The sequence below is a fragment of the Crotalus tigris genome, unplaced genomic scaffold (genome assembly GCF_016545835.1).
Source record: "Crotalus tigris isolate CLP2741 ecotype Arizona unplaced genomic scaffold, ASM1654583v1 scf7180000017666.379230911805:20528666, whole genome shotgun sequence".
Lineage (NCBI taxonomy): Eukaryota > Metazoa > Chordata > Lepidosauria > Squamata > Viperidae > Crotalus > Crotalus tigris.
In genome coordinates this window covers 1,708,713-1,735,358 of record NW_024096552.1, presented here as the reverse complement: position 1 = coordinate 1,735,358, position 26,646 = coordinate 1,708,713, and the positions used below count along the sequence as shown (strand labels likewise).

The 26,646-nt window shown below is 43.5% G+C and overlaps 2 protein-coding genes across 3 annotated transcripts in view; one reads left to right on the top strand and one right to left on the bottom strand.

The window, feature by feature from the left end:
• Positions 1 to 26,646, top strand: part of LOC120305075 (C-type lectin domain family 4 member F-like) — a 94,191-nt gene that overhangs the window by 54,565 nt on the left and 12,980 nt on the right. The gene's annotated exons all lie outside the window — the stretch shown is intronic.
• Positions 9,602 to 26,646, bottom strand: part of SYDE1 (synapse defective Rho GTPase homolog 1) — a 34,689-nt gene continuing 17,644 nt past the window's right edge. The window contains 4 exon segments of the mRNA XM_039336408.1: positions 9,602 to 12,191; positions 12,194 to 12,460; positions 14,314 to 14,542; positions 14,812 to 14,966. Coding sequence (XP_039192342.1) covers positions 12,013 to 12,191; positions 12,194 to 12,460; positions 14,314 to 14,542; positions 14,812 to 14,966 — 830 coding nt within the window. The 3' untranslated portion in view covers positions 9,602 to 12,012.

Sequence of the window (26,646 nt, the reverse complement as noted above, 5' to 3'; positions counted from 1 at the left end):
TCAATGGCAGGGCTGCTGGTGGCCAAGTGCTAAGGTGGGACTTCCTTTCCTCCCTCCCTTCTCTGCCTCCCTTTCTCTCATTCCCATCTCCTTCTGAAGGAAGAATTTGAACCCCCTCCCCATATTTTCTCTCTTCCATATAGTCATCAAATAAGGAAAAGCCTCCAGAGACAGAAAAGACAAGCTGCTGAGTGAACTAGCTTAAAAAGGCACATTCCCCTTTAAGAATTAGCTACTGGCTATAAAGGAAAGTTAAGGAGCGAGCAGCCGGCACTTAAGGAAGAAAAAAACAAATATAGCAACTACTGGCTGCGGCTAAGGCAGCCTCCCCAAATGGCTCCATTCATAAGTAAAGGAATGTTGCAGGCAAAATCCATTCAGGAGAAAAATACTTCAAAATCCCTTGCAGCAAAACTTACAGCTAACAATAGCAGAGCAATAGAAGCTAACACGAGACATCAGCCATCAGCCAAATGGAAATTGCCAAACACTCTTAAGAACACAAAGTCCACATTGCACAAATCCCAGAACTTCAAAGTCACAAAAGCACATAAGAATCCTTCCACTCTCCATCTTCCTCCGTGCCTCACTTCCAGCCATTGCTGTCTTTTTTCATTCCTCTTGGAGGGCAACCCCTCCCCCACTGCATTTCTTGCCTGTTTGCTGCTGCCAGTACAGGTGGCTACCACAGCAGTTGTAGATCGGCTCATGGCTGGCCTGCTTGATCTCCTCTCCCCCCACCCTTCTCCTCCTCCTCCTTCTTTCCCTTCAGTGCAGCTGACTCCACATCCTCCTTCTTTTTCTCGCTCTCCCTCTCACACTCAAACTGCCTCCTTTTATAGCCTCTCCTGTCTCTGCCCCCCTCTTCCTCCTTTCTCATGGGGGAGGGTGAGCCAGAAGTGAGCCTGGGGCCTTTGCCTCGCCCCAGCCACTCTGCAGCTCCAGAGGACTCTCTCACAGTAAGTCCTTGCCTGCACTGGCTCTTTCCCTCCCCCACTACACTGGGCTAGGCAGGGCTGTGTACCACCTGCCACTTGTTAATGTACCGTAAGTGGTACGCGTACTACCGGTTGGAAAGCCCTAATCTAGTCCAATCCCCTGATCAGGCAGGAAACCTTATACCATTTCGGACAAATGGCTGTCCAGTCTCTTCTTTAAAACTTCCAGTGTTGGAGCATTCATAACTTCTGAAGGCAGCTTCTTCCATTGATTAATTGTTCTAACTGCCAGGAAGTTTCTTATTCTATTCTATTCTATTCTATTCTATTCTATTCTATTCTATTCTATTCTATTCTATTCTATTCTATTCCCGCCAGCCTGCTGCCTTGCCATGGATCTGTGGCATGGAATGTCTGGAAGCAGCCTCCTGCATGCACACAAAGTGTGGCGGGCTTGTCCCTTCCACCCCCAACCTTTCCAGTTTCTGCTTCAGGAAGCTGAGCTGAAAAGGAACTGCATCCAATGGGAGGGCAGAGTGTGGACCTGTGGTTATTTGTCCTGCATTGTGGATTGGCCAGGGACGAGTATCCTTCTGCAAATTGCCCAGGAGGAGAGTGCGTTGGAGGAGCACCAGCAGACCATTGGCAAAGGAGAAGTGCTGGCAAAGGACCAGCCAATGATAAATGCCCCTAATGGGTGAGCTGCAGTGGGAGGCCCAACGTGGACTCAGTGCAGACATGTGCCTGTGGTTAATTGTCCCAAATTTGAGCATGAGTCCAGAAGAAACTTTGCACAAGTCCATTTTGTGCCCTAATTATACCCTTCCTGGATTGAGTGGTGCTACTTAAGCCTCAGTAACCTCGAGGTAGATCTAGTGCAGTGTGCAGGGAGCTGGACTAGAAGATCTCCAAGGTCCCTTCCAGCTCTATTCTATTCTAAATTCTAAAGCTTGCTCTATAGGATTGCCCTTGAGAACCACTTGAAAGCTATAATTATTGCAGAATACATAATTTTTATGTCACGTATTGCTGTTTGTTACTTTCTTTAGTGTTTTAATAGACTACACTGTATCTTGTAGCTTACAAATATATATATATATATCACACAGCAGCTATACTGGTTTCAGGTCTTCTCTCTGTTTGGATAAGTAAAGCAGGCTACAACATACGTACCCTTTGGAGAGCTAAGGTATGAGAACCTTTAGAGCATCTATAATTATTTATAAAGGGGAATAACATATTGCATTGATTAAATAATCAGATTGCATTGCAAGAGAAGTCTTTTTGTTTCTAATAAAGAATGTTTAAAAAATAATGAGTTTACTTATAAATACCTAGCAGAAACACAGTTTCTCTCTTGTGTATTTGCTGTACAAGTAAGTCTAAAGCATTTAAAGTAACTGAAGCTGGTAGGATTTTAAACTAAAAAAATTGTGGTCTTAGTGCTCTCTGAGATTGGTTGTTTGTTGCCTACATGTTATTTTATTATTCCAGAGGCAATGCAATAATTTGCCCTTTTCTGGACAACAATATCAAATATACCAATAATGGTACAATCTAGCTGTAAGGACCCACCCCACTACACCGGCCCTGCGGTGTAGGCTGGAGTTCTTTCCCCCTGATGAGAAGAGGTGGGGGATTCCACAGCCTCCATCATTCTCATGGCAGGTTCTTTTGGCTTAGCTGGAGACTTTCTGGATTTGCTGGCCAGTGATCTGTCTGGGTTGTACTGGGGGGCTTTTGAGCGGCATTCTACAGCCCGATGCCCTTCTCTCCCACACTTGAAACACCCCATTTGCTTCTTGGCCATAGCCGATGGTTTCACTGGTTCGCATGTCAACTCAGGTAGTGAGCGGCTCCATTGTTTTCCTCGGCGGTGCCTCTTCAATATGTCAATCTCTGCTTCCTCTGCCAAGACGTACCATTCCTCAAGTTGATGTGGGTCCCCTCGGGGCAGGCAAGTGTCATATAGGTCATAATTTAGTCCATCTTTGAAATGGCTAAGGAGGATGTCTTCCGGCCAGTTCAGTTTGCTGGCAATGGTCCGGAATTCTTGTGTGTATTCAGCTACCGGAAGTTTGCCTTGCCTCATCATTTTTATCTTTTCGTGGGCTTTGTGATCAGCCAGGGGGTCCTCAAATTGCCTTCTCAGAGAGGACATGAAATGGTTGAAGTTGTTGAGCTCTGGTGCATTGGAGTCGTGCAAGTTCACCACCCAATCTGCGGCCCGCCCGTCCAGGGCAGATTGCACGATCCGGATACGGGCTTTGTCACTGTGGATGTCTCGCCCATATTCCTCCATGTAGCTGAGGACTTGGGTTAGGAAAAACCCCAAGCGTGTTGGCTCCCCCTTGAATTTCACGTCCAGCGACAGGAGTCTTTGAATGGATGGCCTTTGTTGTTGGTGGTAGTGTCTTCCATTCAGATCGCCATCTGTGGGTCGGCAGGGAGTGGGGACTACTGGATCAGCAGATGTCCCTGGGGCTTCAGGTTCCACTTCCCCCTCGGTGTCTCTCCCTCTGCAGCTCCAGGAGCTGAGGCAGCCGTAGGGCTCAGACTTCTCCTCTCCTAGGGAGCTGAGAGTTCTCTTCATCAGGTTGATAGCTTTCTCTAGGATCCAGCCTGAGTAGGGTGCCCAGCTCCCTTCCTCTTCGCTTGCGTGCAGGGATTTCTCCATCTCCTGCTTCCATTCTGGTTGGTTGGCCCCCCGTCTCAGGGTCATCTTTCTTGATTTCTTTTCCCACTCGCTTTTCTTTCCAACGCACATTGACCACCAAGGTTTGTGGTCCCGTGTCTGCACCACCTCTTCTCCTGAGGAATCTGACCTCTCAGATCCCGACATCTGGCAGGATTTCAGTCAGGGCAGTGGCTCCCTTTCTGGGAGTTATCTCCCTTCCTTGCTCTGTCATCTGACATGGTAATTTTTGCAAAGTCCCCCGGCAAGGGTCTCCTTTCCAGGTGGACTAATTTTGCAAGTCCTTCTTTGCATCTTAAGAAGACAGAACTCTTGGAATATTTCTTCCAACAGGCATCCTTTATTAAGAGAAAATGGTTGCAGGCATTCTAGACAGGACTTGGGCCCAAGCCCTATGGTTCAAGGTTTTAAGGGATATCCAGTAGCCCCACTCCACCCCATCATCTTTCCAGCGACAATCCCAGGCGTTACAATTCCACCCCCTTTTCCCTCACTGCCGGTGGAAGGGAGACTTCAGAGAGGAGTACTTGAAAGCTAATGGCCCCATTGTTATGTTTATTCCTTTTGGTGGGATCCACATCCAGTCTCTTTGAAGTGTACTGAAGGAAGTGAGGGCCATAAAGCCCCTTTATTCACCCCCCTTCCCTTCATCGTATGACAGAATCCAGAGAGGGCAGAAATGGGGTTTTCCATAGTCGATAACTAGAGATGAAATATAATTGGATTCTGACACTAGCCATCTTGATGGAAACTATTTTTCAAAGCACCAGAAGGCAAGACAAGAAACAATGGATGGAATCTAATCAAGGAGAGAAGCAACCTAGAACTAAGGAGAAACTTCCAAACAGTGAGAACAATCAATCAGTGGAATGGCTTATCTTTAGAAGTTGTGGGTGCTCGATCATTGGAGGCTTTCAAGAATAGAGTGGACAGTCATTTGTCTGAAATGGTATAATGTTTCCTGCTTCAGCAGGAGGTTGGACTAGATGATCTCTAATGTACCTTCCAATTCTGTTATTCTATTTCAGTAACAATGGTAGATGGTAGACTGCAACTCAATAGAACACAGAATATCTATCTATCTATCTATCTATCTATCTATCTATCTATCTATCTATCTATCTATCTATTATATCTTTATTTATATATCCATGGCTTTTTTTGTCATAGAATGCCCGGAATGGTGTTCCGGCACCTTTTTTTGAACGGCAGACCCAGTTCCTTCTAAGTTGCCAGCGCAGGTACAGGTATGGCTGCAGAGCGATTTTGCGGCCCCCCCCAGCAGCCCAATCCAGGCTCCGGAAGCCTAGAAAAGGCCTCTGCTGCCCAGATCTATGGCCGTGAAGCAATTTTGCACACACCCCCGGCAGCCCGATTTGGGCTCCGAAGGCCTTTTCCATGCCTCCGTAGCCCGGATTGGGCCACTGGGGGGCCCACAAAATTGCTCCGCAGCCCTGGATCCAGGTTCCAGAGGCTTGAAAAAGGCCTCCGGAGCCCGGATTGGGCCACATGGGGCCCACAAAATTGCTTTGCGGCCATAGATCTGGGCTCTGGAGGTCTTTTCCAGGCCTCTGGAGCCCAGATTGGGCTGCAGGGGAGCCGCAAAATCGCTCCACAACCATGGATCCAGGCTCCAGAGGCTTGGAAAAGGCCTCTGGAGCCCAGATCGGGCTGCTGGGGGGCCCACAAAATTGCTCCAGAGCCATAGATTCAGGTGGCAGAGGTCTTTTCCAGCCCTCCGGAGCCCAGATCGTGCCGCAGGGGGCTGTGGACGCGTCCCCTGGCCTCAGATCGGAGCGGCAGCAGGAACCGCGGCAGAGAGGAAACAGACCTGTAAGGAATCACTTCAATTTATATCTTAATAAAGCAGAACTCTTGGAAATAAGTCTCTTCCAACAGGAACTTTTATTAAAATAAATTGATAGTAGGCATAATAGACAGGATCTGAGGGATTCCTTTATACATCAATGTTTTAAAGTGTCCCTAAGCAAAATCCTCCCCACATTCCTTCCAGCCAACTCAGGCCGGCAATTGTCTAGGTGTTAAACCCATGAAAGATAATATCAAACCGGCTCCACGATCATCCACCAGCTCTTCGGAGTTTATCTTGACGATGGAGAAATAAACCAGATTCTAGAGGTTTGTGTCTTTTCACCCCCCTTTTTTTAGTTGCCCAGTAAAGAAGAGAAGTTCAGAGGGACATAGGATAAGAGTCAAATGGTTCCATTGTAATGGTTAGTAGAGGCGAATAAACAAAAGGTTACTTTGTAGTGAATGAAGGAAGTGAAAGTAATAAAACTCCTCTGCATGTCCCCCCTCCCCCTTGGGAGAATGGCAGGACCCAGGAAATAGTAATAATTGGTTTTAGATTAGATACAAAGGAAATATAACTGGATCCTGACAAGACCTTTTCCAGGTGAGTGATCTGCGCCTCGGAAGCTCCCTAAAGCGGTTTCTTCTCCCCCCCCTATCTATCTCTATCTCTATTATCTATCTATCTATCTATCTATCTATCTATCTATCTATCTATCTATCTATCTATCTATCTATCTTCTAGCTATCTAACTCTATTTAAAGATAAAACTAGCAAGCAGTTTGGACAGAAAATTGCTGTAATACATTAAATCCTGGAATGTTTGGCTTGATGTAGAATTGACATTTATGACTACCATATCTGTACTATATACTTTTAAAAAGCTAAATGGCAGTGTCTTTTTGCTTGCACCTAGCAGTCTTCTGTGATAGGTCCCGTGTGATTAATATGCTCCCACTGTAGAAATAAGGGATTATTGATTTCTTTCAGTCTGCAATTCATGGCACCACAGAAATCTAACATGGATTTGTACAGAATAGCAAACAAATATGTACATGCAGGCATGATTTTATGTACAGTGGGGCAAAAAAGTATTTAGTCAGCCACCAGTTGTGCAAGTTCTCCCACTTAAAAAGATGAGAGAGGCCTGTAATTGTCTTCATAGGTAGATCTCAACTATGAGAAACAAAATGAGAAAACAAATCCAGACAATCACATTGTCTGATTTGGAAAGAATTTATTTGCAAATTATGATGGAAAATAAGTATGTGGTCAATATCAAAAGTTCATCTCAATACTTTGTTATATATCCTTTGTTGGCAATGACAGAGGTCAAATGTTTTCTGTAAGTCTTCACAAGGTTGGCATACACTGTTGCTGGTATGTTGGCCCATTCCTCCATGCAGATCTCCTCTAGAGCAGTGATGTTTTGGGGCTGTGGCTGGGCAACACGGACTTTCAACTCCCTCCAAAGGTTTTCTATGGGGTTGAGATCTGGAGACTGGCTAGGCCACTCCAGGACCTTGAAATGCTTCTTACGAAGCCACTCCTTCATTGCCCGGGCGGTGTGTTTGGGATCATTGTCATGCTGAAAGACCCAGCCACATTTCATCTTCAATGCCCTTGCTGATGGAAGGAAGTTTGCACTCAAAATCTCATGATACATGGCCCCATTCATTATTTTCTGTACACGGATCAGTCGTCCTGGTCCCTTTGCAGAGAAACAGCCCCAAAGCATGATGTTGTCACCCCCATGCTTCACAGTAGGTATGGTGTTTTTTGGATGCAACTCAGCATTCTCTCTCCTCCAAACACGATGAGTTGTGTTTCTACCAAACAGTTCTACTTTGGTTTCATCTGACCATATGACATTCTCCCAATCCTCTTCTGGATCATCCAAATGCTCTCTAGCAAACTTCAGATGGGCCTGGACATGTACTGGCTTAAGCAGGGGGATACGTCTGGCACTGCAGGATCTGAGTCCCTGGCGGTGTAGTGTGTTATTGATGGTTGCCTTTGTTACGTTGGTCCCAGCTTTCTGCAGGTCATTCACTAGGTCCCCCTGTGTGGTTCTGGGATTTTTGCTCACCGTTCTTGTGATCATGTTGACCCCACGGGGTGAGATCTTGCATGGAGCTCCAGATCGAGGAAGATTATCAGTGGTCTTGTATGTCTTCCATTTTCTAATTATTGCTCCCACAGTTGATTTCTTCACACCAAGCTACTTGCCTATTGCAGATTCAGTCTTCCCAGCCTGGTGCAGGTCTACAATTTTGTTTCTGGTGTCCTTCGACAGCTCTTTGGTCTTCACCATAGTGGAGTTTGGAGTATGACTGTTTGAGGTTGTGGACAGGTGTCTTTTATACTGATAACAAGTTCAAACAGGTGCCATTAATACAGGTAGTGAGTGGAGGACAGAGGAGCCTCTTAAAGAAGAAGTTACAGGTCTGTGAGAGCCAGAAATCTTGCTTGTTTGTAGGTGACCACATACTTATTTTCCACCATAATTTGCAAATAAATTCTGTTGAGTCCGTGGCGGGAAAATAGACACGAGAAGCAGCTGGAGTTCTCAGTTTCTTTTATTCAGCGTTCAGCTTATAGGAAGATGGCTTCAGCCTCGCCCAAACGCCTCGCAGCCTCTTATATAGGCAACTCCCGGGTAAATGGGTTACTTTTCCCGCGCCAGCACCCGCACATGCGCACGGCACTGGCGACAGCCTGTCTGGTCCCGGGCAGCTTTGCACCTGCCCGGGACTGCCTGCAAACGCCCGAGCCGTTTGCAAGGCTCGGGACATAACAAATTCTTTCCAAATCAAACAATGTGATTGTCTGGATTTGTTTTCTCATTTTGTCTCTCATAGTTGAGGTCTACCTAGGATGACAATTACAGGCCTCTCTCATCTTTTTAAGTGGGAGAACTTGCACAATTGGTGGCTGACTAAATACTTTTTTGCCCCACTGTATCTCTTGCATATACATGCATACTCATGTAAAGGAATGCATACAAACATAAACAAGCAGGAAGACATGTATTCATAGATACTTTAATTATCCATAAGGACATACATTTCTTTAAAAAGCCTACACCCTCCGTACCATATTTCTCCATCAGGATGATGAATTCCCAATGCCCCTCTCATTTACAACAGATTCTCTCATTCATCCTTAATGGAGAATGAAATATTGCTTAAAATATTTCCTGCAGAGACTCAGCTTATGATGGACTAAGTTTCACTCCAAATTCCTATCGGTAGGAGTGTACAGTTGCTGCCACAATTTATCTCATGTTACTAATTAGAACAAGGCACATGGGTGGCAGCAGCATCACATTCAACAGATGTTTGCCTCAAAGTTTCAGACCAGTATTTCTCAACCTCAGCAAGTTGAAGATGTGTATGGACTTCAGTTTGATGAGATTAAGAATCATTGCTTCAGATATTGCTTGTCTGGCTGGTGAGGTGGAGGTAGGGGGATTCACATTCTCTCTCCAATACTTGTATTCCGCTTGAATAAAGCTGGAGAAGCTGCTGGCCTACTCCAAGTACAATGGATAAAATGCAGCAGAAACTGCCATTCTCCTGGTGAACTCCTCCTTTTTAAAATCTAACTGATCATTCAGTGCCTTAGATCTCAATTCTTCAAGAGATGAACTGCTACTAAAAAGCAGTGGCTGGATTAGAATAAGGTAAGAACGTACTACAACACTGCACAGAGGAACATGAAAATGGAACTCAGTAGTTCATTGTCTACAACAAGAATCTCTGCCAAGGATTTTACTAATGGGTACTCCCAATATTCCCAACCCCAAAATTTGGAGTAACAGAAAGCTTAGATTTTTGTGTGTGTTCATTTCCACATAGATTTGCTTCAGAGCTCCAACTCTAAAATAAGGTTCTTTCCTCAGAACAGAAAGGATATTCCAGTGATGGCGAACCTTTTAGAGACCAAGTGCTTAAACTGCAACCCAAAACCCACTTATGGGCATGGCCCATTGGTGGGCGTGGGCCATTGGGTGGACGTGGCTGCGGTGGTAACAGCAGACTGGGTGGTACTAAAAAGTTCAATCAATCATTCCAACTTTGCGAGATCTTTTTTTTCGTGCAAGAAGTTGAAATTGATTGATTGATTGATTGAACTTTTTTTTTTTGCACAGCGGAGGCCTAAAGCGAAAAGGTTTTATAAAACCCAGCTGAAGGCCTAGGACTGGGGCGACAGTGTGTGTGCCCACAGAGAGGACTCTGCATGCCACCTGTGGCACCCGTGCCATAGGTTCCCCACCACGGGGATACAGCATTGCTCCCCTTCTCATTTTTTTAATGTAGTCAAAAGCAGAATGTTAGGATAAACAGAGATGGATCTGTAATATCTTGATAGTAGGTATTCATCCCTAAGGTTGAATGTGCAATAATCCATCTCCACATTCTCAAAATATAAGGTCAGAATTTTCTTCCTATACTTCAGGGAAACACCTATTTTTTTTGGGGGGGGGGTTAAAAATATACTTCTTCCATGTTATTTACCTGTTTAAACAGTATGGAGATATGATAGTAATATCACTGAATAGGGCTGGAATTCCAAGAAGCTTGTTTAGTAAAACTGAATAAGCCTACTGGGACAAATACCAGAGTGCCAATTGTCTAAAAAAACGTAACATTCACTCTGCTAAAAATGAGCAAGAATGGGGCAAGATAAGAAACTCTCCAGAGGTTGCCATATTAAAGAATCAGGGTATGGGTCTCTGATCCTAGTGAGTGCAATAAATCTGCTTTGAATGGCAGGATAGATCTGAAATATTGAACTGTGCATGAATTGGATTGCAATGGACTCTGAGGAAGGAAGGATTGGTAGGAATGCTAAATCCTAAGAGACTGCTGGGGACATTAGGAAAAGGAGCCCAAGGTATTAAAAGGACAACTGCAAGCAATTTAAATGAAGGGAAAAGATGGAGGTTAGTTGAAAAAGCCCATGTGGCTGCACTATCATGTTAGTGAAAATATGAGAACATTTAGAAATACAAAGGGAAGAGAAATCAAGGAAGAATATTTTTAAAAATTATACAGATTTTCAGAAATGGTGTTAGTAAATCTACATGCTGAGGAATGTGCTCAGTGGGTATCTTCAGGTACAGATACACTCAAAATAAATTAATCTAGTCAGCAAGTTGCTCTTATTTGAGACTCAGTCCTCTCCAAAAGATGTTATGTGTTCCAGGAGACACTGACAAGTCAGATTAAGGGGAAACACATAAAGTTCAAGACTGATCATAGCAAGTCTAGAGAAATTTACTCTGTATGAATGTATATATACTGAAGGATTTTGCTGACAGTGCCAGATGACTGGAGGAGGAAAACAATCCTTATCTTCAAAAAGTGGGGAATGGAGGATCTGAGGAGCCACATACAAATCAGTCTGACACTGATGTCTGGAAAGATTTGAGAGTGGTTCTTGAAGAGATTCATCTGTAGGCAGCTGATAACAATCCCATAATTACAAGAAATCAGCCTGGATCTGTCAAGAACAAACCTAACTATCTATTTTTGATTGGTTAACTTCCTTAGAAAATTATAAAAATGCTATAGGTACAATTGTTCAGACTTTGCCAAAATTCCCCCAAATATTATAATTAGTAATATGGATAGCATGACAATATACAGTCAGCTTGAAATCATATCCCAAACATACTCATTATGGTTGTTCAACAAACAATCTAGTTCAGGGGTGTCAAACTGCCGGTTGGAGGCATCATAGCAAAACTGCGCCCATCTCATTGCTGGCAATGGCAAAAATGTCACAATACGTCGTGACATGTCACGTGATGTTGCGAGTTTGACACCCCTGATCTAGTTTGATGGATTGAAGGTATCACATGGGGACAGAGGCCTTATGCTGTACTTTGGCACTGCACTCTTATGTGCCTTATTTATGATTTAATTTTAGAAGCAAAAAGGAGCCCTGATCCCAACCACAGCTCAGTTCAATCTTTGGCAAACTATTGTGTTTCAGTTTGGACTCTAGATACAGATTTAGAATAATAATATTGACCTGCCTTCAAGGATAAGTAAAGTGCTCTGAATGATTAGGAAAGCATGCACATAAACATTACGTTTTCAATTTTACCTTTTCGAGAAAAGAAAAGAAAAGAAAACCATCAATAAATCCTCTCTTCCCTGGAAGCATTTAAAGCTGCCTTTCTCAGCCTGTGCCCTCCAGATGTGTTTGCCACGATGGCTGGGAAACATAGGAACTGAGTTCCAATACATCTGGAAGGTTCCAAGTTGAGGAAGATTTCACTGAAATATATGAACAAGGTGCTGGTTGAGAGCTCCTGCCTCTCTTCTGTTCCCAGTTCACATATAAACTGAGGGGAGAGTCCCAGCAATGGTGCCCTTTCAGCCAATCACTGAGAGTTCATGCTGGCTCTTCAATGCTGGCAAAAGCCAAAAGGGAGAGCCCCCTTGGGTTAAAATCTGTGACCAGTAATAATACTGACATAGGTTGTAAGTCAGAAAAAAGAACTTGCTGAGGCATCTTCAGCTTGCAATGCTATAAAGTTCTGAGAGAATGCTTCACAGGCAGACATTGATTTGCTTGGAGAGTTCTCGCTCAAGGTCCAAGATGAGAGCATCGAAGTCTTTCAAATTGAGCTTTGGGCTAAAGGGAGTCTCTGGATCCTCCACCAGGGCAAAATCACCCATGTAGATTGCTTGGCTATTGAGTGCCAATCCTTTCCTCAAAGCCCCCCCCCCTCATTCTCCTCTTCTCTGTCACTCTCACTCTCTGCCACCTCATCAAAGTCAGCTTCGCTGCCTGGCTTGGAGGTTCCCAGGAACTGTTGTCCACACACACTCCAGTCTCCAGCGTAACGATTTCTTGGAGGACTTTCCAATCCTCTTGGGTGACTTCGAGTAGTGACAGTAGTGTTTGACAGTGGCAGATCCAGAGGAGGGTGGCACTGGTGACAGGCCTCCTTGCTTGGAAAGGTACATTCCCCATCTTCCATCTTCCTATGTGGCACTGAGAAGGAAGGCAAAATAAGACCAAGAGGGAATGGAAATTGACAGTCATCCAAAGTGCACAAGAATACACAGCTAATTTGAAATCCAGTTTCAAATCTGCCTGCTAAGGTCCGAGCATAGCATTATTTCTAAAAAATCTTACCTCACAAATACTGATATACAAATCACCAGAGTTATTGTGAATCAATCAGTTTGAATATGAATAGATCTATTATTTGAAGCAAAGGCTTCATGTGCATTCTTCCACATGCTGGATTCATTGGTGTTACATATGGCTTAGTGGCATTTTGTTCTGCCTAAGAAAGAACATTCCAACATTCCATGGTTGAGGTCTGGGATAACTTCAAGATCACATCCTGTTCTAGATGTATTTATGAAACATATTAAGGCCAAAGTATTCAACATTTGGAAAAAGGCGTATAAAGCTTTTGCTTCTCATGATACATTTATTCATAGAGCAATACTTAATTCACTTATTGAAATATATACACTGATCAAACTATTTATTTATTTGCATTATATAGCCACCCATATCAACAAAGGTAACTCCCAGTAAACTGAGATCACCCCAATTTGTTGGAGGACTATTACTTTGGCTACTGTTCTAATCCCTTTACAGGGGTTGATTCAACCAGTGATCATTTTCTGGTTTGAGCTTTTGGGGGAAGTGAATTATTACTTTGTTTTTTAATTATATTTTTTAAATGGCACAGATGGAAATGTCCCTATCTCTTTTGCATTGCAATTTCACACATTAATCCATACTCATCGGGTGAAAACAAAATGGGGGAAATATATGCTGTGACCATAACATCCCTATTTACAATTGCTCCAGCTTCTCATCTTTATGACCACAGGGCAGAAGGGAAGGTTATTTAAGTAGCCTCTTTTTCAGGTCCAGATGATACAAATAATTTTACAGTGATAACTGCAGTTACACCACCTTAAGTTAACCACAATTTGACCCAAAGTCTAAAACTATAGTATTTAGAAATACTGTCAGAATCCAATTATATTTCATCTCTAGTTATCAATTATAGAAAACCCCATTTCTGCCTTCTATGGATTCTGTCATACGATGAAGGGAAGGGGGTGAGCAAAGGGGCTTTATGGCCCTCACTTCCTTCGGTACACCTCAAAGGAACTGGATGTGTGTATCACCAAAAAGACTAACCATAACAATGGGGCTATTACCTTTCATGTAGTTTTCTCTGAAGAAAGGAACTGGATGTGTGTATCACCAAAAGGACTAACCATAACAATGGGGCTATTACCTTTCATGTAGTTTTCTCTGAAGTTTCCATCCAGCCGGCAGTAAGGAAAAGAGGGTGGGAGTGTAATGCCTGAGATTGTCGCTGGAAGTAGGGGGTGATTGGGTGGGGCTACTGGGGAACCCCTTAAAACCTTGAATGGGAGAGCTTGGACCCCAAATCCTGTCTAGAATGCCTGCAACCATTTTCTCTTAATAAAGGATGCCTGTTGGAAGAATTATTCCAAGAATTCTGTCTTCTTAAGATGCAAAGTGGGGGGGGGGGGTCCTTACAAATACTTTTGTTTAATATGTTGTTTGGTCAAACTAACTACCCATCTTACATATGCCTCTTATTTTATTCTCTTAAAATACCCTTCACTATAAATTTAAGACTATCCACCAAGTAACTCTTGATTGATCAAATAAGGAGACAAAGTACCATAAGCTTAAAATGCTTAGAAGAATACTCCATACCACATTACAATTCAACAAAAAGTATTAGGACTCATTACGTGATTGGCAAAAACCCAGCAGCTAAAGCCAAAGGAAATTTGTCCCCAAAAATGGAAGAGATGCCTTTGAACCTCTGGTACACTCACCTGGCCAGGACTGTAACAGGTAATGTAATACTTCAAGATGATGTTTAAAATCTCTGGTTCTGGCAATGGTACAATGCTGCTGGCCAGATCTGGAGACTATGGTCCCACCTGCCCCTTGGCTCAGGAGCACAGGCCCAAAGCACACAGCAAGATTCTGGGCATTCATGCGATTGAAGGTATGGAAAGCAGCAACCAAACTAAGGTGATCAAGCAGCATTATCAAAGTGGCCTAAAAATGGAAATGACAGGTTATTTCAGTCTATTCTGTCAATAACAAAAAAAGAAAGATCTTAATCAATTGGAATAATGAACTGCTAGGAAGAATGTGCAGCCTTTCAGTAGAAAAGTATTCAGGAAGTCCATCCATGGGGAAATCCACTAATGATACATTGTGAGAGGTTACCCTTGGGTCTAGCAGAGAAATCAAGATTTTTAAAGGGCGGTTAAGCCTGAGATTAATAGACCTATTCTCCCTTTCTCAACCTGGGACTTCCTCACCTTCTCAGCCTCTGGTAGGCAATTCAGAAGAGCTGTTGTTGTCTCCTTCACTTCCAGCCCTACTGTCCGATTGGACATAGCTTCCAGTACCACCTGATAGAGGGGGTCAGTGATAAGAGGAGTGGGTAACTCACGCAAATAGTCCTTCAAGATCCCTGGAAAGGAGGAAAACAGAAAACAAAATGCAACATTACCTTTGTTCTAGGTTCAGCCTTCATCTTTATTAGATAAGGCTGATATCGTAGTGGTACTTCAAGATCTGTGCCACATTAAGGTTCCTTGACATGAAAATCCTGCTGTACAAACTTTGTATGTGAGTGGGTTTTTTCCTCACTGGATGGATAAGAGAGCAAAATGATAGCAGAGGAAGGAAGCAGACAGATGTGATGCAAAGTGACCCAACACGTTTGAATCTTTTGCTGCTCAAAACCATACTTTCACATCATTTGTCAAACAATACATAGAAAGGAACAATGAACTGGGACATATCCACTGAGCCACTCTTGACAGTCAACCTGGCAGTATAAGAGGAGCTGTCAGCTCCATTCCCAGTTTTACTGCCCAAATAATGGCAAATGGCCAAGTCCTGAGCTGCAGAACTCACTGTCAGCCATCACATGCTAATGCTGACCTGCCTTTTATCATGAAAGGAAGTGGACCAAGACCCAGAGGAAATGTGAGGTTCTGGTAATCACAGGAAATTTGAGCTCCCCTGGCTCTAAACGTCTTGGTCATTGGCAGAGCTCTCTTCAGTATAAGATCAGGCACATTGTCAGAACCCCTATTTCCTCTCTTTCCTATTCTTTCTCCTCATTTTCGGGTTCTGCCATTCTGATGGGGAGGAGGGGGACCTATGGGTATTCTGCAGTGTATTTCCTTGCTTTGTTCCTTCTTTTTTTATAGATATTTTATTAAGATTTTATTGTTACAAATCTTTAGTGCTTAGTAAACAATGTGTTATCTGGGTTCACATATTTGACATTAATAGTAATACAACTTCCATTTCTACTCTCTACTCAATTTTTCTAGCCATTTATAAAAAATATCCCATGTTTGAAAATATTCTGTATTTTCTTTCCTTTTCATTTTCAATGTAAGCCTGTCCATTTCCGCACAATCCAAGATTTTCCTGATTATGTCTTCTTCCAATGGTATTTCTTCATTTTGCCATTAGTGTGCAAATGTAATTCTCACTGCCGTTAATAGTTCTCTGTAATTATACCTAGAAGAAATAGTTCTGTCTTAAAATCTACATGTTTTCTTAACATTTTCTCTAACTACATATGTATTTTTGACCAAAATTATTTTGCTTTAGGGCATGTCCACCAGAGGTGATAGTATATGCCTGCTTTTGCCTATATTTTCAACAATTACTAGACAAGTTTTTAAACATTTTTGCTAATCTTGCAGGTGGTAAATGCCATCTATAAAACATTTTATATAAATTTTCTTTATAAGTAGCTGCCCTTGTTATTTTATAATTTCTTTCTCACACGTTTTGCCATTTTTTTAATTCTACATTGTGCCCAAAATTTTTTGCCCAAGTTATCATTTTTTGTTTAACTGGTTCACATTCCATCTTCAGATTTAACAAAAATTTATAGAGTTTCTTAATCAGTTTTTCATCTGATGACAACAGTATCTGGTCAAACACTGTTTGATCTTTATAAAAACCATTTGTTTTAGCGTCTTTTTCATATCTCATTTGCATTTGCAAGTGTGGCCACCATGATAGCTCAATGTCCTGTTCTTCCAATTCTTGTTTAATTTGTAATTTCCCATCAGTATTCAAAATGTCTCTGTATGTCACCACTTTCTCATAGTTGATTAAATTTAGTTGCACAAACGCTTCCATTGTCAAGATCCATCCTCGTATTTTCATATTAATTTTCATTTTTATCTTTTCCCATGTCAAAGCAAGGCATTTCTTATATAGTGATTTTGAAAGAATGTATGGATTTTGTTCTTCCCATACTATAGAAAAGGGTGCCATCCAAGTTGTAGATCAGTGATGGTGAACCTTTTAGAGACTGAGTGCCCAAAAACTGGCCCCGCTCTTGCTCCACCCCCTGCCCCACCCTGCCTGCCCACAGGGCCACTCACCGCCTCCAGGGCCCACCACAGATCGCCCAGGCAGCCCAGCAGCACCATGGCAGCCACGCCCTCTGCTCACGCCCCGCAGCATCAACTGTGCATGTTGGGGCGTGAGGTCAGTCTTGTCTACGCTGTCTGGCTGCCATGTCCTTGGCTGCGCTGCTCTGTGTGGGCCATGCTCGTGTGCGACTTTCCTCCAGGGAGGCTGCTGGTGAGGAGGGGGTCGTGGGCGGAGGCAAGGCTGGGGCAACGGCATGTGTGCCCACAGAGAGAGCTCCGATTGCCACCTCTGGCACCCGTGCCATAGGTTCACCACCACTGTTGTAGATCATGACCTTCTTTGTTCTGTCCTCTTTGAAGTATCTTTCTTGGGGTGAGAATGGAATGTGCCTCTGGCTATCTGTCTTATCTCCAGGCAGAAGAAAGAAGCCACAGAGAGATCTGACAGCCTTAAGAGTGGTGCCTTACCGGTTCTTTCCCACAACAATTTGACATCTATGGATTAGCTCTGTTTGAACCAGCCAGACGGACAGTTGGGTGGGGTTTGACTGGGTTCTCTTAATCTATCATTTTGCATGGGAAATCTTCAGATCCTGCCTAACTTTCCTGCTGTCAATACCGTGCAATAAAAGTTCCTGTTGAAACAATGCAAGTTTTAAGAGTTCTGCTTTCTTGGGAGGTGTAACTGAGGCAGGTCCTTACATTAGGCAAGATCTGCAAAGGGGCCAAAGAGGGAAAAACCCCTACCATGGGGGCCATGCAAGCAATGTCTAATCATGGCGGTGAGAAGGGAGAGAGAGGGAGCGCTGGGTGGAGGAACCCTCGAAGGCTTGCTCAAGCAACATCGGCTCTGACTCCTCCAGCTCAGCTGACAAGGCAGAGACCGGGGAGAACCTCGCAAAGCCAAGGTGGTCAATCAGCATGGGGAAGAAAGAGAATTGGGATGGAAGATCCAAGAAACTGACCCTCCACCACGGCAGCCACCAGCTGAGATGTAAGTGTGAGATGGAGGGGTCGCTCAACATTAGTTAGAAGACAAGAGACTGATCCAGTCTGACTGACTCACCTTCCAAGTATGGGCTGATCACAAAAAATTTGAAGCATTAAAAGGAAGCTGTCCCCAAACAAGCTCAGTGGGCCCAACATTTCCATCAATTCTATTTTACCATCCGATATTTGCCTGGGTAGAAAAATTTCCTAGCAGAAGCCCTGTCAAGACTGCCACAATACAACAGCACAAAAGTTGAAGTTGTCAAACCACTGCTACCCATGAAACAACTAGTTGCTCCCATCACCACGAAAGCATAAGCAAAGAGTCTGCCCTCCCTGGACAGCACAGCAAGCATGGAATTTAGACAAGCACTGGAGAAGGATTAGTGGTTTCTTAGCCACAAAAATCTCTGTTCAGTGAACAATGGACTGCCATGGGTAGGGGGGAAATTATATATTCCTACAACCCAGAGGTTAAAAATCATGCAACTCTGCCACGAAGTTAGTTGGACACTTTGGATTAGTAAAGGGACAATTCTGGTGGCCATCCCTAAAGAAGGACATTGAAAGCTACAGTATGTGGCTAGTTGTCCCATCTGTGCAGCAGCAAAGCAGAGGCAAGGGAAAACGCCTGGCCTTTTTTTTAAAACAAGTTTTATTTTATTTTTTAATTTTTACATCAAAGTGCTTGAGAAACACCGTGGTGGTGGGGAAGTCAATCATCCAAAAACAAAATCATACATATATCTCAGGTTAATTCATTAAAAGTTCCCTCTCTGTTTCCCTCATATACTATAACATATCCAAATTAATACATTTCTAAATAAGATTCAATCAATCAAAACAGTCATCAATAACATTTCATCTATTAAAATCCAAATCCTGTTTTTAAACTTTACTAATTTAGAATTACCATATTCCAATTTAGCCTTGAATAAACATATTGTTGACACTTCAGGTATTCCCATTTCCCTTTTTTCCTAACGTAATAGTTATATCTAAAATGCATATATTATTCCAATAGTAACATTCTTGTATTTTCCACATATATTCTATTTCTTAATCTAATAATTCATTTATTAATACCATTTCTTCTCTTGTCACAAATCCCTCTTATCCTCCTTCCATTACAAAATAGTTATCCTACCTAAAATAAAAATATTACTCAGAAAATACATTTCTACTTTATTTTAAATATATATTCTATTAATCAATCTATGTCCATAAAAAGTCTTTTTAACCCATTAGGTAAAATTTAAATCTCCTCCAAATAATTATCATATCTAAGACAAGCATATTATTACAAAAGTCATTTTCTTACTGAATTCACATACTCCGTTAATTATTAAGTCAGTCAAGATCTCTAAAGCCTTTTTAACCCATTAAGTAAAATTTTAAATCGCATTTTTAAATTTAACTCTGGCTTTCTTTCTGTGCCAAATCAGTTTCCATAATAAAGCTTCTGTATCATTGAATCTCAATATTTGAATAGGAGTATTTAACGACACTTCTGTCTGGTCGAAGTTCTCTTCCCCTTCTTTCAGTATCATCTGGAAAGTGTAATCAATTTTATTCCATGTTGTAGTTACTAGTTGATTATCCATGTTTTCACAGTTTTCAATAACACATGTCTGAATATCAATTCCTGTTGTTTTTGATACTGCAGGTATCTCAGTTAAAGTCATTCTTTGATCATCAAAGTTCTCCATAAATTGTGCATGGGGTTGTATAATCTCTTCTTCTGTGTTAATTAGTTCCTTTTCTGTTGTTTCTTGTCTTGTGGTGTAATTCTCTTTAAGTTGTGTATATTGTTACATAGAGGCCTCTTTGAAGCTAATCTGTTCCTCCTCTATTGTTCCTTGGCCTATAGAATGATCCATTGTTTGAGATTCAATTTGTGGTTCTGAAATATCATCTTTAATCTTTCTCCAAGATTTCATGTACTCCGTAGCTTCCAAATTTTTTCCCAATATAAGCTCATAATCAAGCTGTGGGTAAAATTCCTCCATTTCAGTGGTGAAATAGTCTTTTAATCTTTTAGTGGAGGCTATATTTACTAAAAGTCAACAAGTATCCACCTCCACAATTTCTAGTAAACAAATTCACCACCCAGCTGTTTCAAGTCCTTTGTCTTTTCCCTTTTATTATCATTTGAAGGTCAAATCCATCTTCAATCACCAAAAGGAAATACAGTTGCAGTAAACATTTTCGCCACAAGATGTCCTCAGTAGACTGTAAGATCTTTTTTTCCAAGTTAATAAAATTTTATCTCATTAGGGAAATAAAGAAAAAAAGCAGATATCTCCAACATAATAAGTAAAATAATAATAATGTTCTATAGTAGGAATTTTTTCAGAACCCCTAGGTATCCCCAAAATTAAATAGTCAATAAAAGTTAGCTATTTTATTTCCAGGGCTCTTTTTCCCAAGTAGGCAGACACCGCTCTCTCAAAACAGGGAAGTAGTTCAGAAGCTTTTTACAGGAAAGTAGTTAGGGCAAAGGGAGGGAAGGAAAGGTCTCACCCAGATCCTCCACTGTGGTTCTTTACTCTTAGCTGTTCTTCTGACTTTCAGCTGGTGCGGCTAAATGATTGGCCATTTCACTGGCCTATCTTTCTCCATCGGCCCTAAGGAGCTGGCTCGGACTGCGGAAGGAGCTGCCACTCTTCCGCAGTGAGACGAGGGGCCTCCTCAATGGTAGTTGCCCCTCCAGGGTGACTTTTTGACTGCCTGCATCGCGACCCAGAACTGGAAGTCAGCCTGGCCTTTTATAGGTGGTCGCAAGCCCTTCAGCTCCCTGGAGAGAGATTTCTATGGACTTTATCGTGGAGCTACCAGAGAGCGCTGGAAATACTGTCATTTGGGTGGTGAGAGATTTGTTCTCCAAGCAGGCCCACTTTATACTGTGCCAAAAAATTCCAACTGCTAAAGCCTTGGCTGAGCTGCTTGTGCAGAACATCTATTGGCTGCATGGAGCCCCATAGCACAAAATATCAGATAGAGGGTCCAATTCACCTCAGTTCTGGAAAGCTTTTTTGGGTCTGGTAGCTACCGACCAGGGCCTGTCATCTAGTCATCATCCGCAAATGAATGGAGGGACAGAACAAATGAATTGAGTACTAGAACAATACCTGACATGCTTTATAAACTACCAACAAGATAACTGGACTGACCTACCTTTCGCTGAGGTGGCTTACAACAATGCAGTGAACTCTAGTACTGGCTACACCCCGTTTCATATCACTTCAGGACAGAGCTTCAACCCAATGCCTGAATTGCCAGCCAACGAACCCACCATCCCTTCCCTGAAGGAATGGATTATACAATTACTAAATAAATAATAAATAAATAAATGGCCAGTGGTCAGAAAAGCGTTAGATGAGGCTAGAGAAGCTCATAAAGTGCAGACAGACAAGAAATGGGTGGCGCCAAAGCCTTTCAGGGTAGGGGACGGTATATCTCTCCACCAAGTTTTTGAAGTCTTTACAACCTTCAAAGAAGCTAGGGCCGAAGTTTGTGGGACCCTTCCCCATCAAACACATTAACCCTGTCATAGTAGAACTGGAAGTCCCCAAAACATTAAGACAGATTCATCCGGTATTTCACTGTAGTTTATTAAAGCCGGAGCTGAGCTCGCCCTTAAGACCAACTGCACCTCTCCCACTACAACCTATTATGGTGGAAGGAGAACAACACTTTGAAGTTAGAGATTTTAGACTCCAGGAAACACCATGGGTCAACCCAATATCTGGTGGCATGGAAAGACCTCCCAGCCTCCCAAAATGAGTGGGTACATAAACAACATGCAAGAGCCCCTAAGTTATTTAAAAGGTTCCACACTTGCTATCCTGACAAACTTGATTAACCATTGTGTTTCTTTTTATCTTTCTGTTATTATTTTGTCTTTCTTCAGGTGGCTCTTTCATTTTTCTCCTCATTTTCGGATTCTGCCATTTTGATGGGGGGGGAGGACCTATGGGTATTCTGCAGAGTATTTTCTTTGCTTTGTTCCTTCCTCTTTGAAGCATCTTTCTTGGGGTGAGAATGGAATGTGCCTCCAGCCATCTGCCTTATCTCCAGGCAGAGGGAAATAGCTGCAGAGAGACCTGACAGCCTTGAGAGTGGCGCCTTATCGGTTCTTTCCCACAACAATTTGACACCTATGGAATAGCTCTGTTTGAACCAGCCAGACGGACAGTTGGGGTGGGGTTTGACTGGGTTCTTTTAATTTAACCTTTCACACAGGAAAGCCTCAGATCCTGCCTTACTTTCCTGTTGTCAATACCTTCTAATAAAAGATCCTATTGAAACAATGCAAGTTTCAAGAGTTTTTCTTTCTTGGGAGGTTTAACTGAGACAGGTCCTTACACACATTCTTCTTCTGAATGGAGATCTGGGTTGCCTTTTTTTGTCATAGTGTCCCCTCCAGTGGCCAAAGCATACTTTATAAAATATGTATTTGGATCCATGGTGTTTAAAAGGTGGGAAATAGCACCAAAATGGCTTGAAAAACCTCTTAATTAAAGATTGCATTATTCATATTTAGTCTCCATATCTTTAATTGTATCAGCAATATAATCCCTGACAGTTTGTCTCTTTTATCTATATCAGCAGCTCCCAACCTTTCTATATCCCACACCCCTAGAACACTTCTGATATATTCTCGCACCCCTTACAAAAGTTCGAAATAACAGCAACGAATTATGCATATACACTATAATTTTGAAAACCCAAGTTTTCACACCCCCTGGAATATTGTCTCGCACCCCCATGGGGTGTGACCACCCCCAGTTGAAAACCCCTGATCTATATAAACTTTTTCTGGACAGAAATATTGAATACAAATGCTTGAAGTTTTACCTCCTTACAATTCTGTTTGTTTTTTCTTTAAAGAGTGGCACTTGAGTTTGGGGACAAAAGCACTGGTCTGCAGCTCCTTAAACTAGCACTTCTCAAATAATGTGGTGCCTTACTGTTCAAAAATGATAAATGAATAACTTGTCAAACCTAACTTGACTCCATAGTTGCCCGTGCTTGCTTTCACTTGCAGCTTTGCGAAACAGTGACAGGAGGAGGATGGCGAATTCCTAAGGGTGGAGGGACAGTATGGAATGCAAGTGAATGGACTGTTGCTGGGGAGATGTTATCTAACAAGGCCAAGTGATGAAGAATGTTTTGACTGAAGCAGACAGCTTTTCCTAAAGCAAAAGAACTGAACTCAATTGGTGAACTATGAACTATGGATGGCCTGGAGGGGAAAAGGAAGTTACCTATATGGATTTTCATGGGAAAAATCCAAGAACTGAGGTTGCTTCTGCTGTGCCTAAATGGATTTTTCAGTAAAGCTATACTCTTGGTCAATCTAAAGAGCCAAGAGTTTCTTTTGTTGAATGTGACAAATGGGATGGTTAACATTGTCAGTTCTTACAGTAGTGCCTACCTGGATCCCACCAGGAAGCTAAAGAACTGAGATGTTGGCAACATGCAAAGAATCAGAGGAGAGGAAGAAGCTGGAGGAGCCCCTGAGTCAAGAAGCCCTGATAGACTGGGACAAGGATGTGCATGTCCCAAAATGAGGGCTGAAAAGCTAGAACCAAAGTCAGTGACCTTAAGGGAACAACTGCAGGATGCCCCATACCAGGGACTAAAGACTTGCTGGGCAATGAACATGGGAAAGGTGGCAGAGGCCAAGGACCCCCTAATGCAGTGGTTCTCAACCTTTCTAATGCTGTGACCCCATAATACAGTTCCCCATGTTGTGGTGACCCCCAAGTGGGTGTGGCCACCAATAAGAGGGAGTAGGACAGCTAGGGAAAAGGGAAAAAAATGGCAGACAGTGTGGTTTGGTGACCCCTGTGAAATGGTCATTTGACCCCAAATGGGGTCCCGACCCACAGGTTGAGAACCACTGCCCTAATGGAAGGAGAGGCAGTTGGTGGAATGGGACAAGCTGGTTGAGTGGAAGCTCCCTGCTACCACCCACAGCCCATCAATGGAGCAGCTGGGAGAGAGGTTCAGAGGCCTGGAGATCAAGGGAGCGGCGTTACTGGGAGCCAAGTTAACTGTGGCCGAGACAGGGGCAGTGAAGTCACTAACTATCCTGTCCCCTCTCCTCCTTCAGCTGGTAGTGCCAGCACCTGCCAGGACAAATGGATCCCCCTTGCAGGGAACAGCAGCCACTGGCTCACTTCTTAGGCCAGATATAGCATCACATGGAGGTTATAGGGGAATGTACCCAGATGATGCAGCCCGGGTTTATGCAGTGGCATCCAACCTGGAGGGCAGCATGTCCCTGCACAATGCTGGGGCATGGGAACTGGACAACCTAGATGCATTCATGCAGAACCTAGGGAGGGGGTTCATCCAGCTGGCAAAATTGAGAATGGGGGCCCCGGTGGTTTTCAAAGAAAAGGAGGACAGGTCCCTTAGACTATGTATTGACTATAGGGGGCTGAACTGCATATGCGTGGAAAACATGTACTCTCACCCCCTTATGAGGGACAAGCTAGGCTATTTGGCAAAGGGAAGGAACTTCACGAAGCTGGACTTGAGGGAGGGGTATTATCAAGTGAGGATTAAGGAAGGGGATGAGTGGAAAACAGGTTCCATTGCCCCTAGGCTGCTATCAGTTCTGAGTTAATGCCATTTGGGCTGAAAGGGGTCCCACTGTATTCATGCAACTGATAAATGAGATCTTGCATAAGCATTTGTACAAGAATATATTAATATACACCAAGACTCCTGAAGAACACTTGAAGCTGGTCAGAGCCATACTCAGAAAAGTGTAAAAAGCCCAACTCTACACCAAGCTGTCTAAGTGTGAAATCCACAAGAGCTACTTAGACTACATGGGATACCAGATCTCCAGTGAGGGAGTGGAGATGGATCCCAGTAAGGTGAAGGCAATACTGGAGTGGGAGCCCCCTCAGATCAGAGGGCAACTACAGAATTTTCTGGGCTTCATGAACTTTTACCACCAATTCATCTCCACCTTCGCCCAGATAGCCCTACCAATCACCAATTTGCTAAAGACAGGGGGAGGGGCAAAACCAAAACCCAGTCAGCCCCTGGATTGGTTCCTTAACTGCCAAGCCACTTTTGAAATGTTGAAGCACCTGTTTGCTGCGGAGTCAATCCTGAAACAACTCAACCCAGAGGAGCCGTGTCATGGTTCTGATAGATCAGGGGTGTCAAACTCAATTTCACTGAGGGCTGCATCAGCAATGCAGTTGTCCTCGGGGGCTGGGTAGGTGTGACCAGGGTGGGCATGCCTACTGGGCATGGCTGGAGTGGGTGTGGCCTACTGGATGGGCATGGCCAGCTCTACATTGTCACGTCAAGGGTGCCTGTGGGGGCCTGGGCAGGAATGGGGCAGATCTGAGGGTCTCTGGCAGAAGGGGGTGGAACCAGGGCAAGCGCCAAGGCATGGTCCACTGGAAGAGCCTGCTGAAACCCCTCCCCCGGAGCCCATCAAGCAGGATATGTGAAGTAGGCGAGGTCTATTTGCTGGCCACTTCCAGGCGATGGTGCATTTCTTCATTCCCCACAAAGGGTGACACCTCCCCAGTGTGTGCCCAGGGGGCGGGGCCAACGCAGCAGGAGCCAGTCCCTTGCTGTTTCTAGATGGCCTTGTAGAGCTAAGACTGAATGCATTTCAGCATAGATGGCCACCACAAAATTGTACATTGGCTCCCAAGCGACCAGGGCCGGGGCCAAGGCAGCGGGGGCCATTCCCTCACTGTTTCCAGGATGGCTTCGCGGACCACATGAAACCACGTCGCAGGCCGCATCTGGCCCCCGGGCCTTGTGTTTGACATGTCTGCGATAGATGAAACCAATTAAAGCAGAATTCTGAGACTTGAGTTTTCCTCCAAGAATATGTTTATTGACTACAAAGTATCGGCAGGGTCAAAAGTGAAACCAAGACTAAAGTTCCCTTCAAAAGTTACAGCATTACAAAGTTAAACTTCCCACCCCAGAAACTATGCAATCAACTACGTTTCCCAATAGAACAGTTTGGTGGGCTTTCTAACATTAAGCTGAACCCCCAGTATAATGAACAGAAATAACCTTGGTTCCCACAGGACAGAGAAATGTTTAGACTAGCATAAAACTCCCCATTCCTCTCCCCATTCCTGTGGCAACTGAAAACAAGCAAGATGGCTTCAGCCAGGTTCATTGCAGAGTTGACAAGCCATTTGTAATACAGGCAGATGCCAGTGATATAGCAGTGGGGGCGGTCCTATTCCAAAAGAATGCCAAAGGGGAATTACAACCCTGTGCTTACATGTCTGTTGTCCAACACTGAAAGGCGCTGGGCTATCTGGGAAAAGGAGGCTTACACAATCCGATGGGCTCTCCTTACATTGAGACAGTTCCTGGAAGGTAACAAGATCCCCTTTGAGGTCTGGACAGATAAAAACCTAGAAATGCTTAATGCCCCCCCCTCCTGAAGCTATCTTTGAGAAAGATTCAAGGCTCAGAGTTCTGATTTATTTGGTTCCATCTATCGGAACCAGTTTCAAGAGTTCTGGTTTCTTGGGAGCATTAGCTGAGGCAGGTCCTTACAGAACCCCTGGGAGGAAATCTCCATGGATTTTGTGGACTTACCAGACAGTGCAGGGAAACAATGTAATTTGGACCATTATGTATTTATTCTCCAAGCAGGCACATTCTGTGGTATGCCCAAAGGTTCCCTCCACCCAAACCCTGACAAAGCTGTTCATAAATCATATCTACCAACTGCATGGA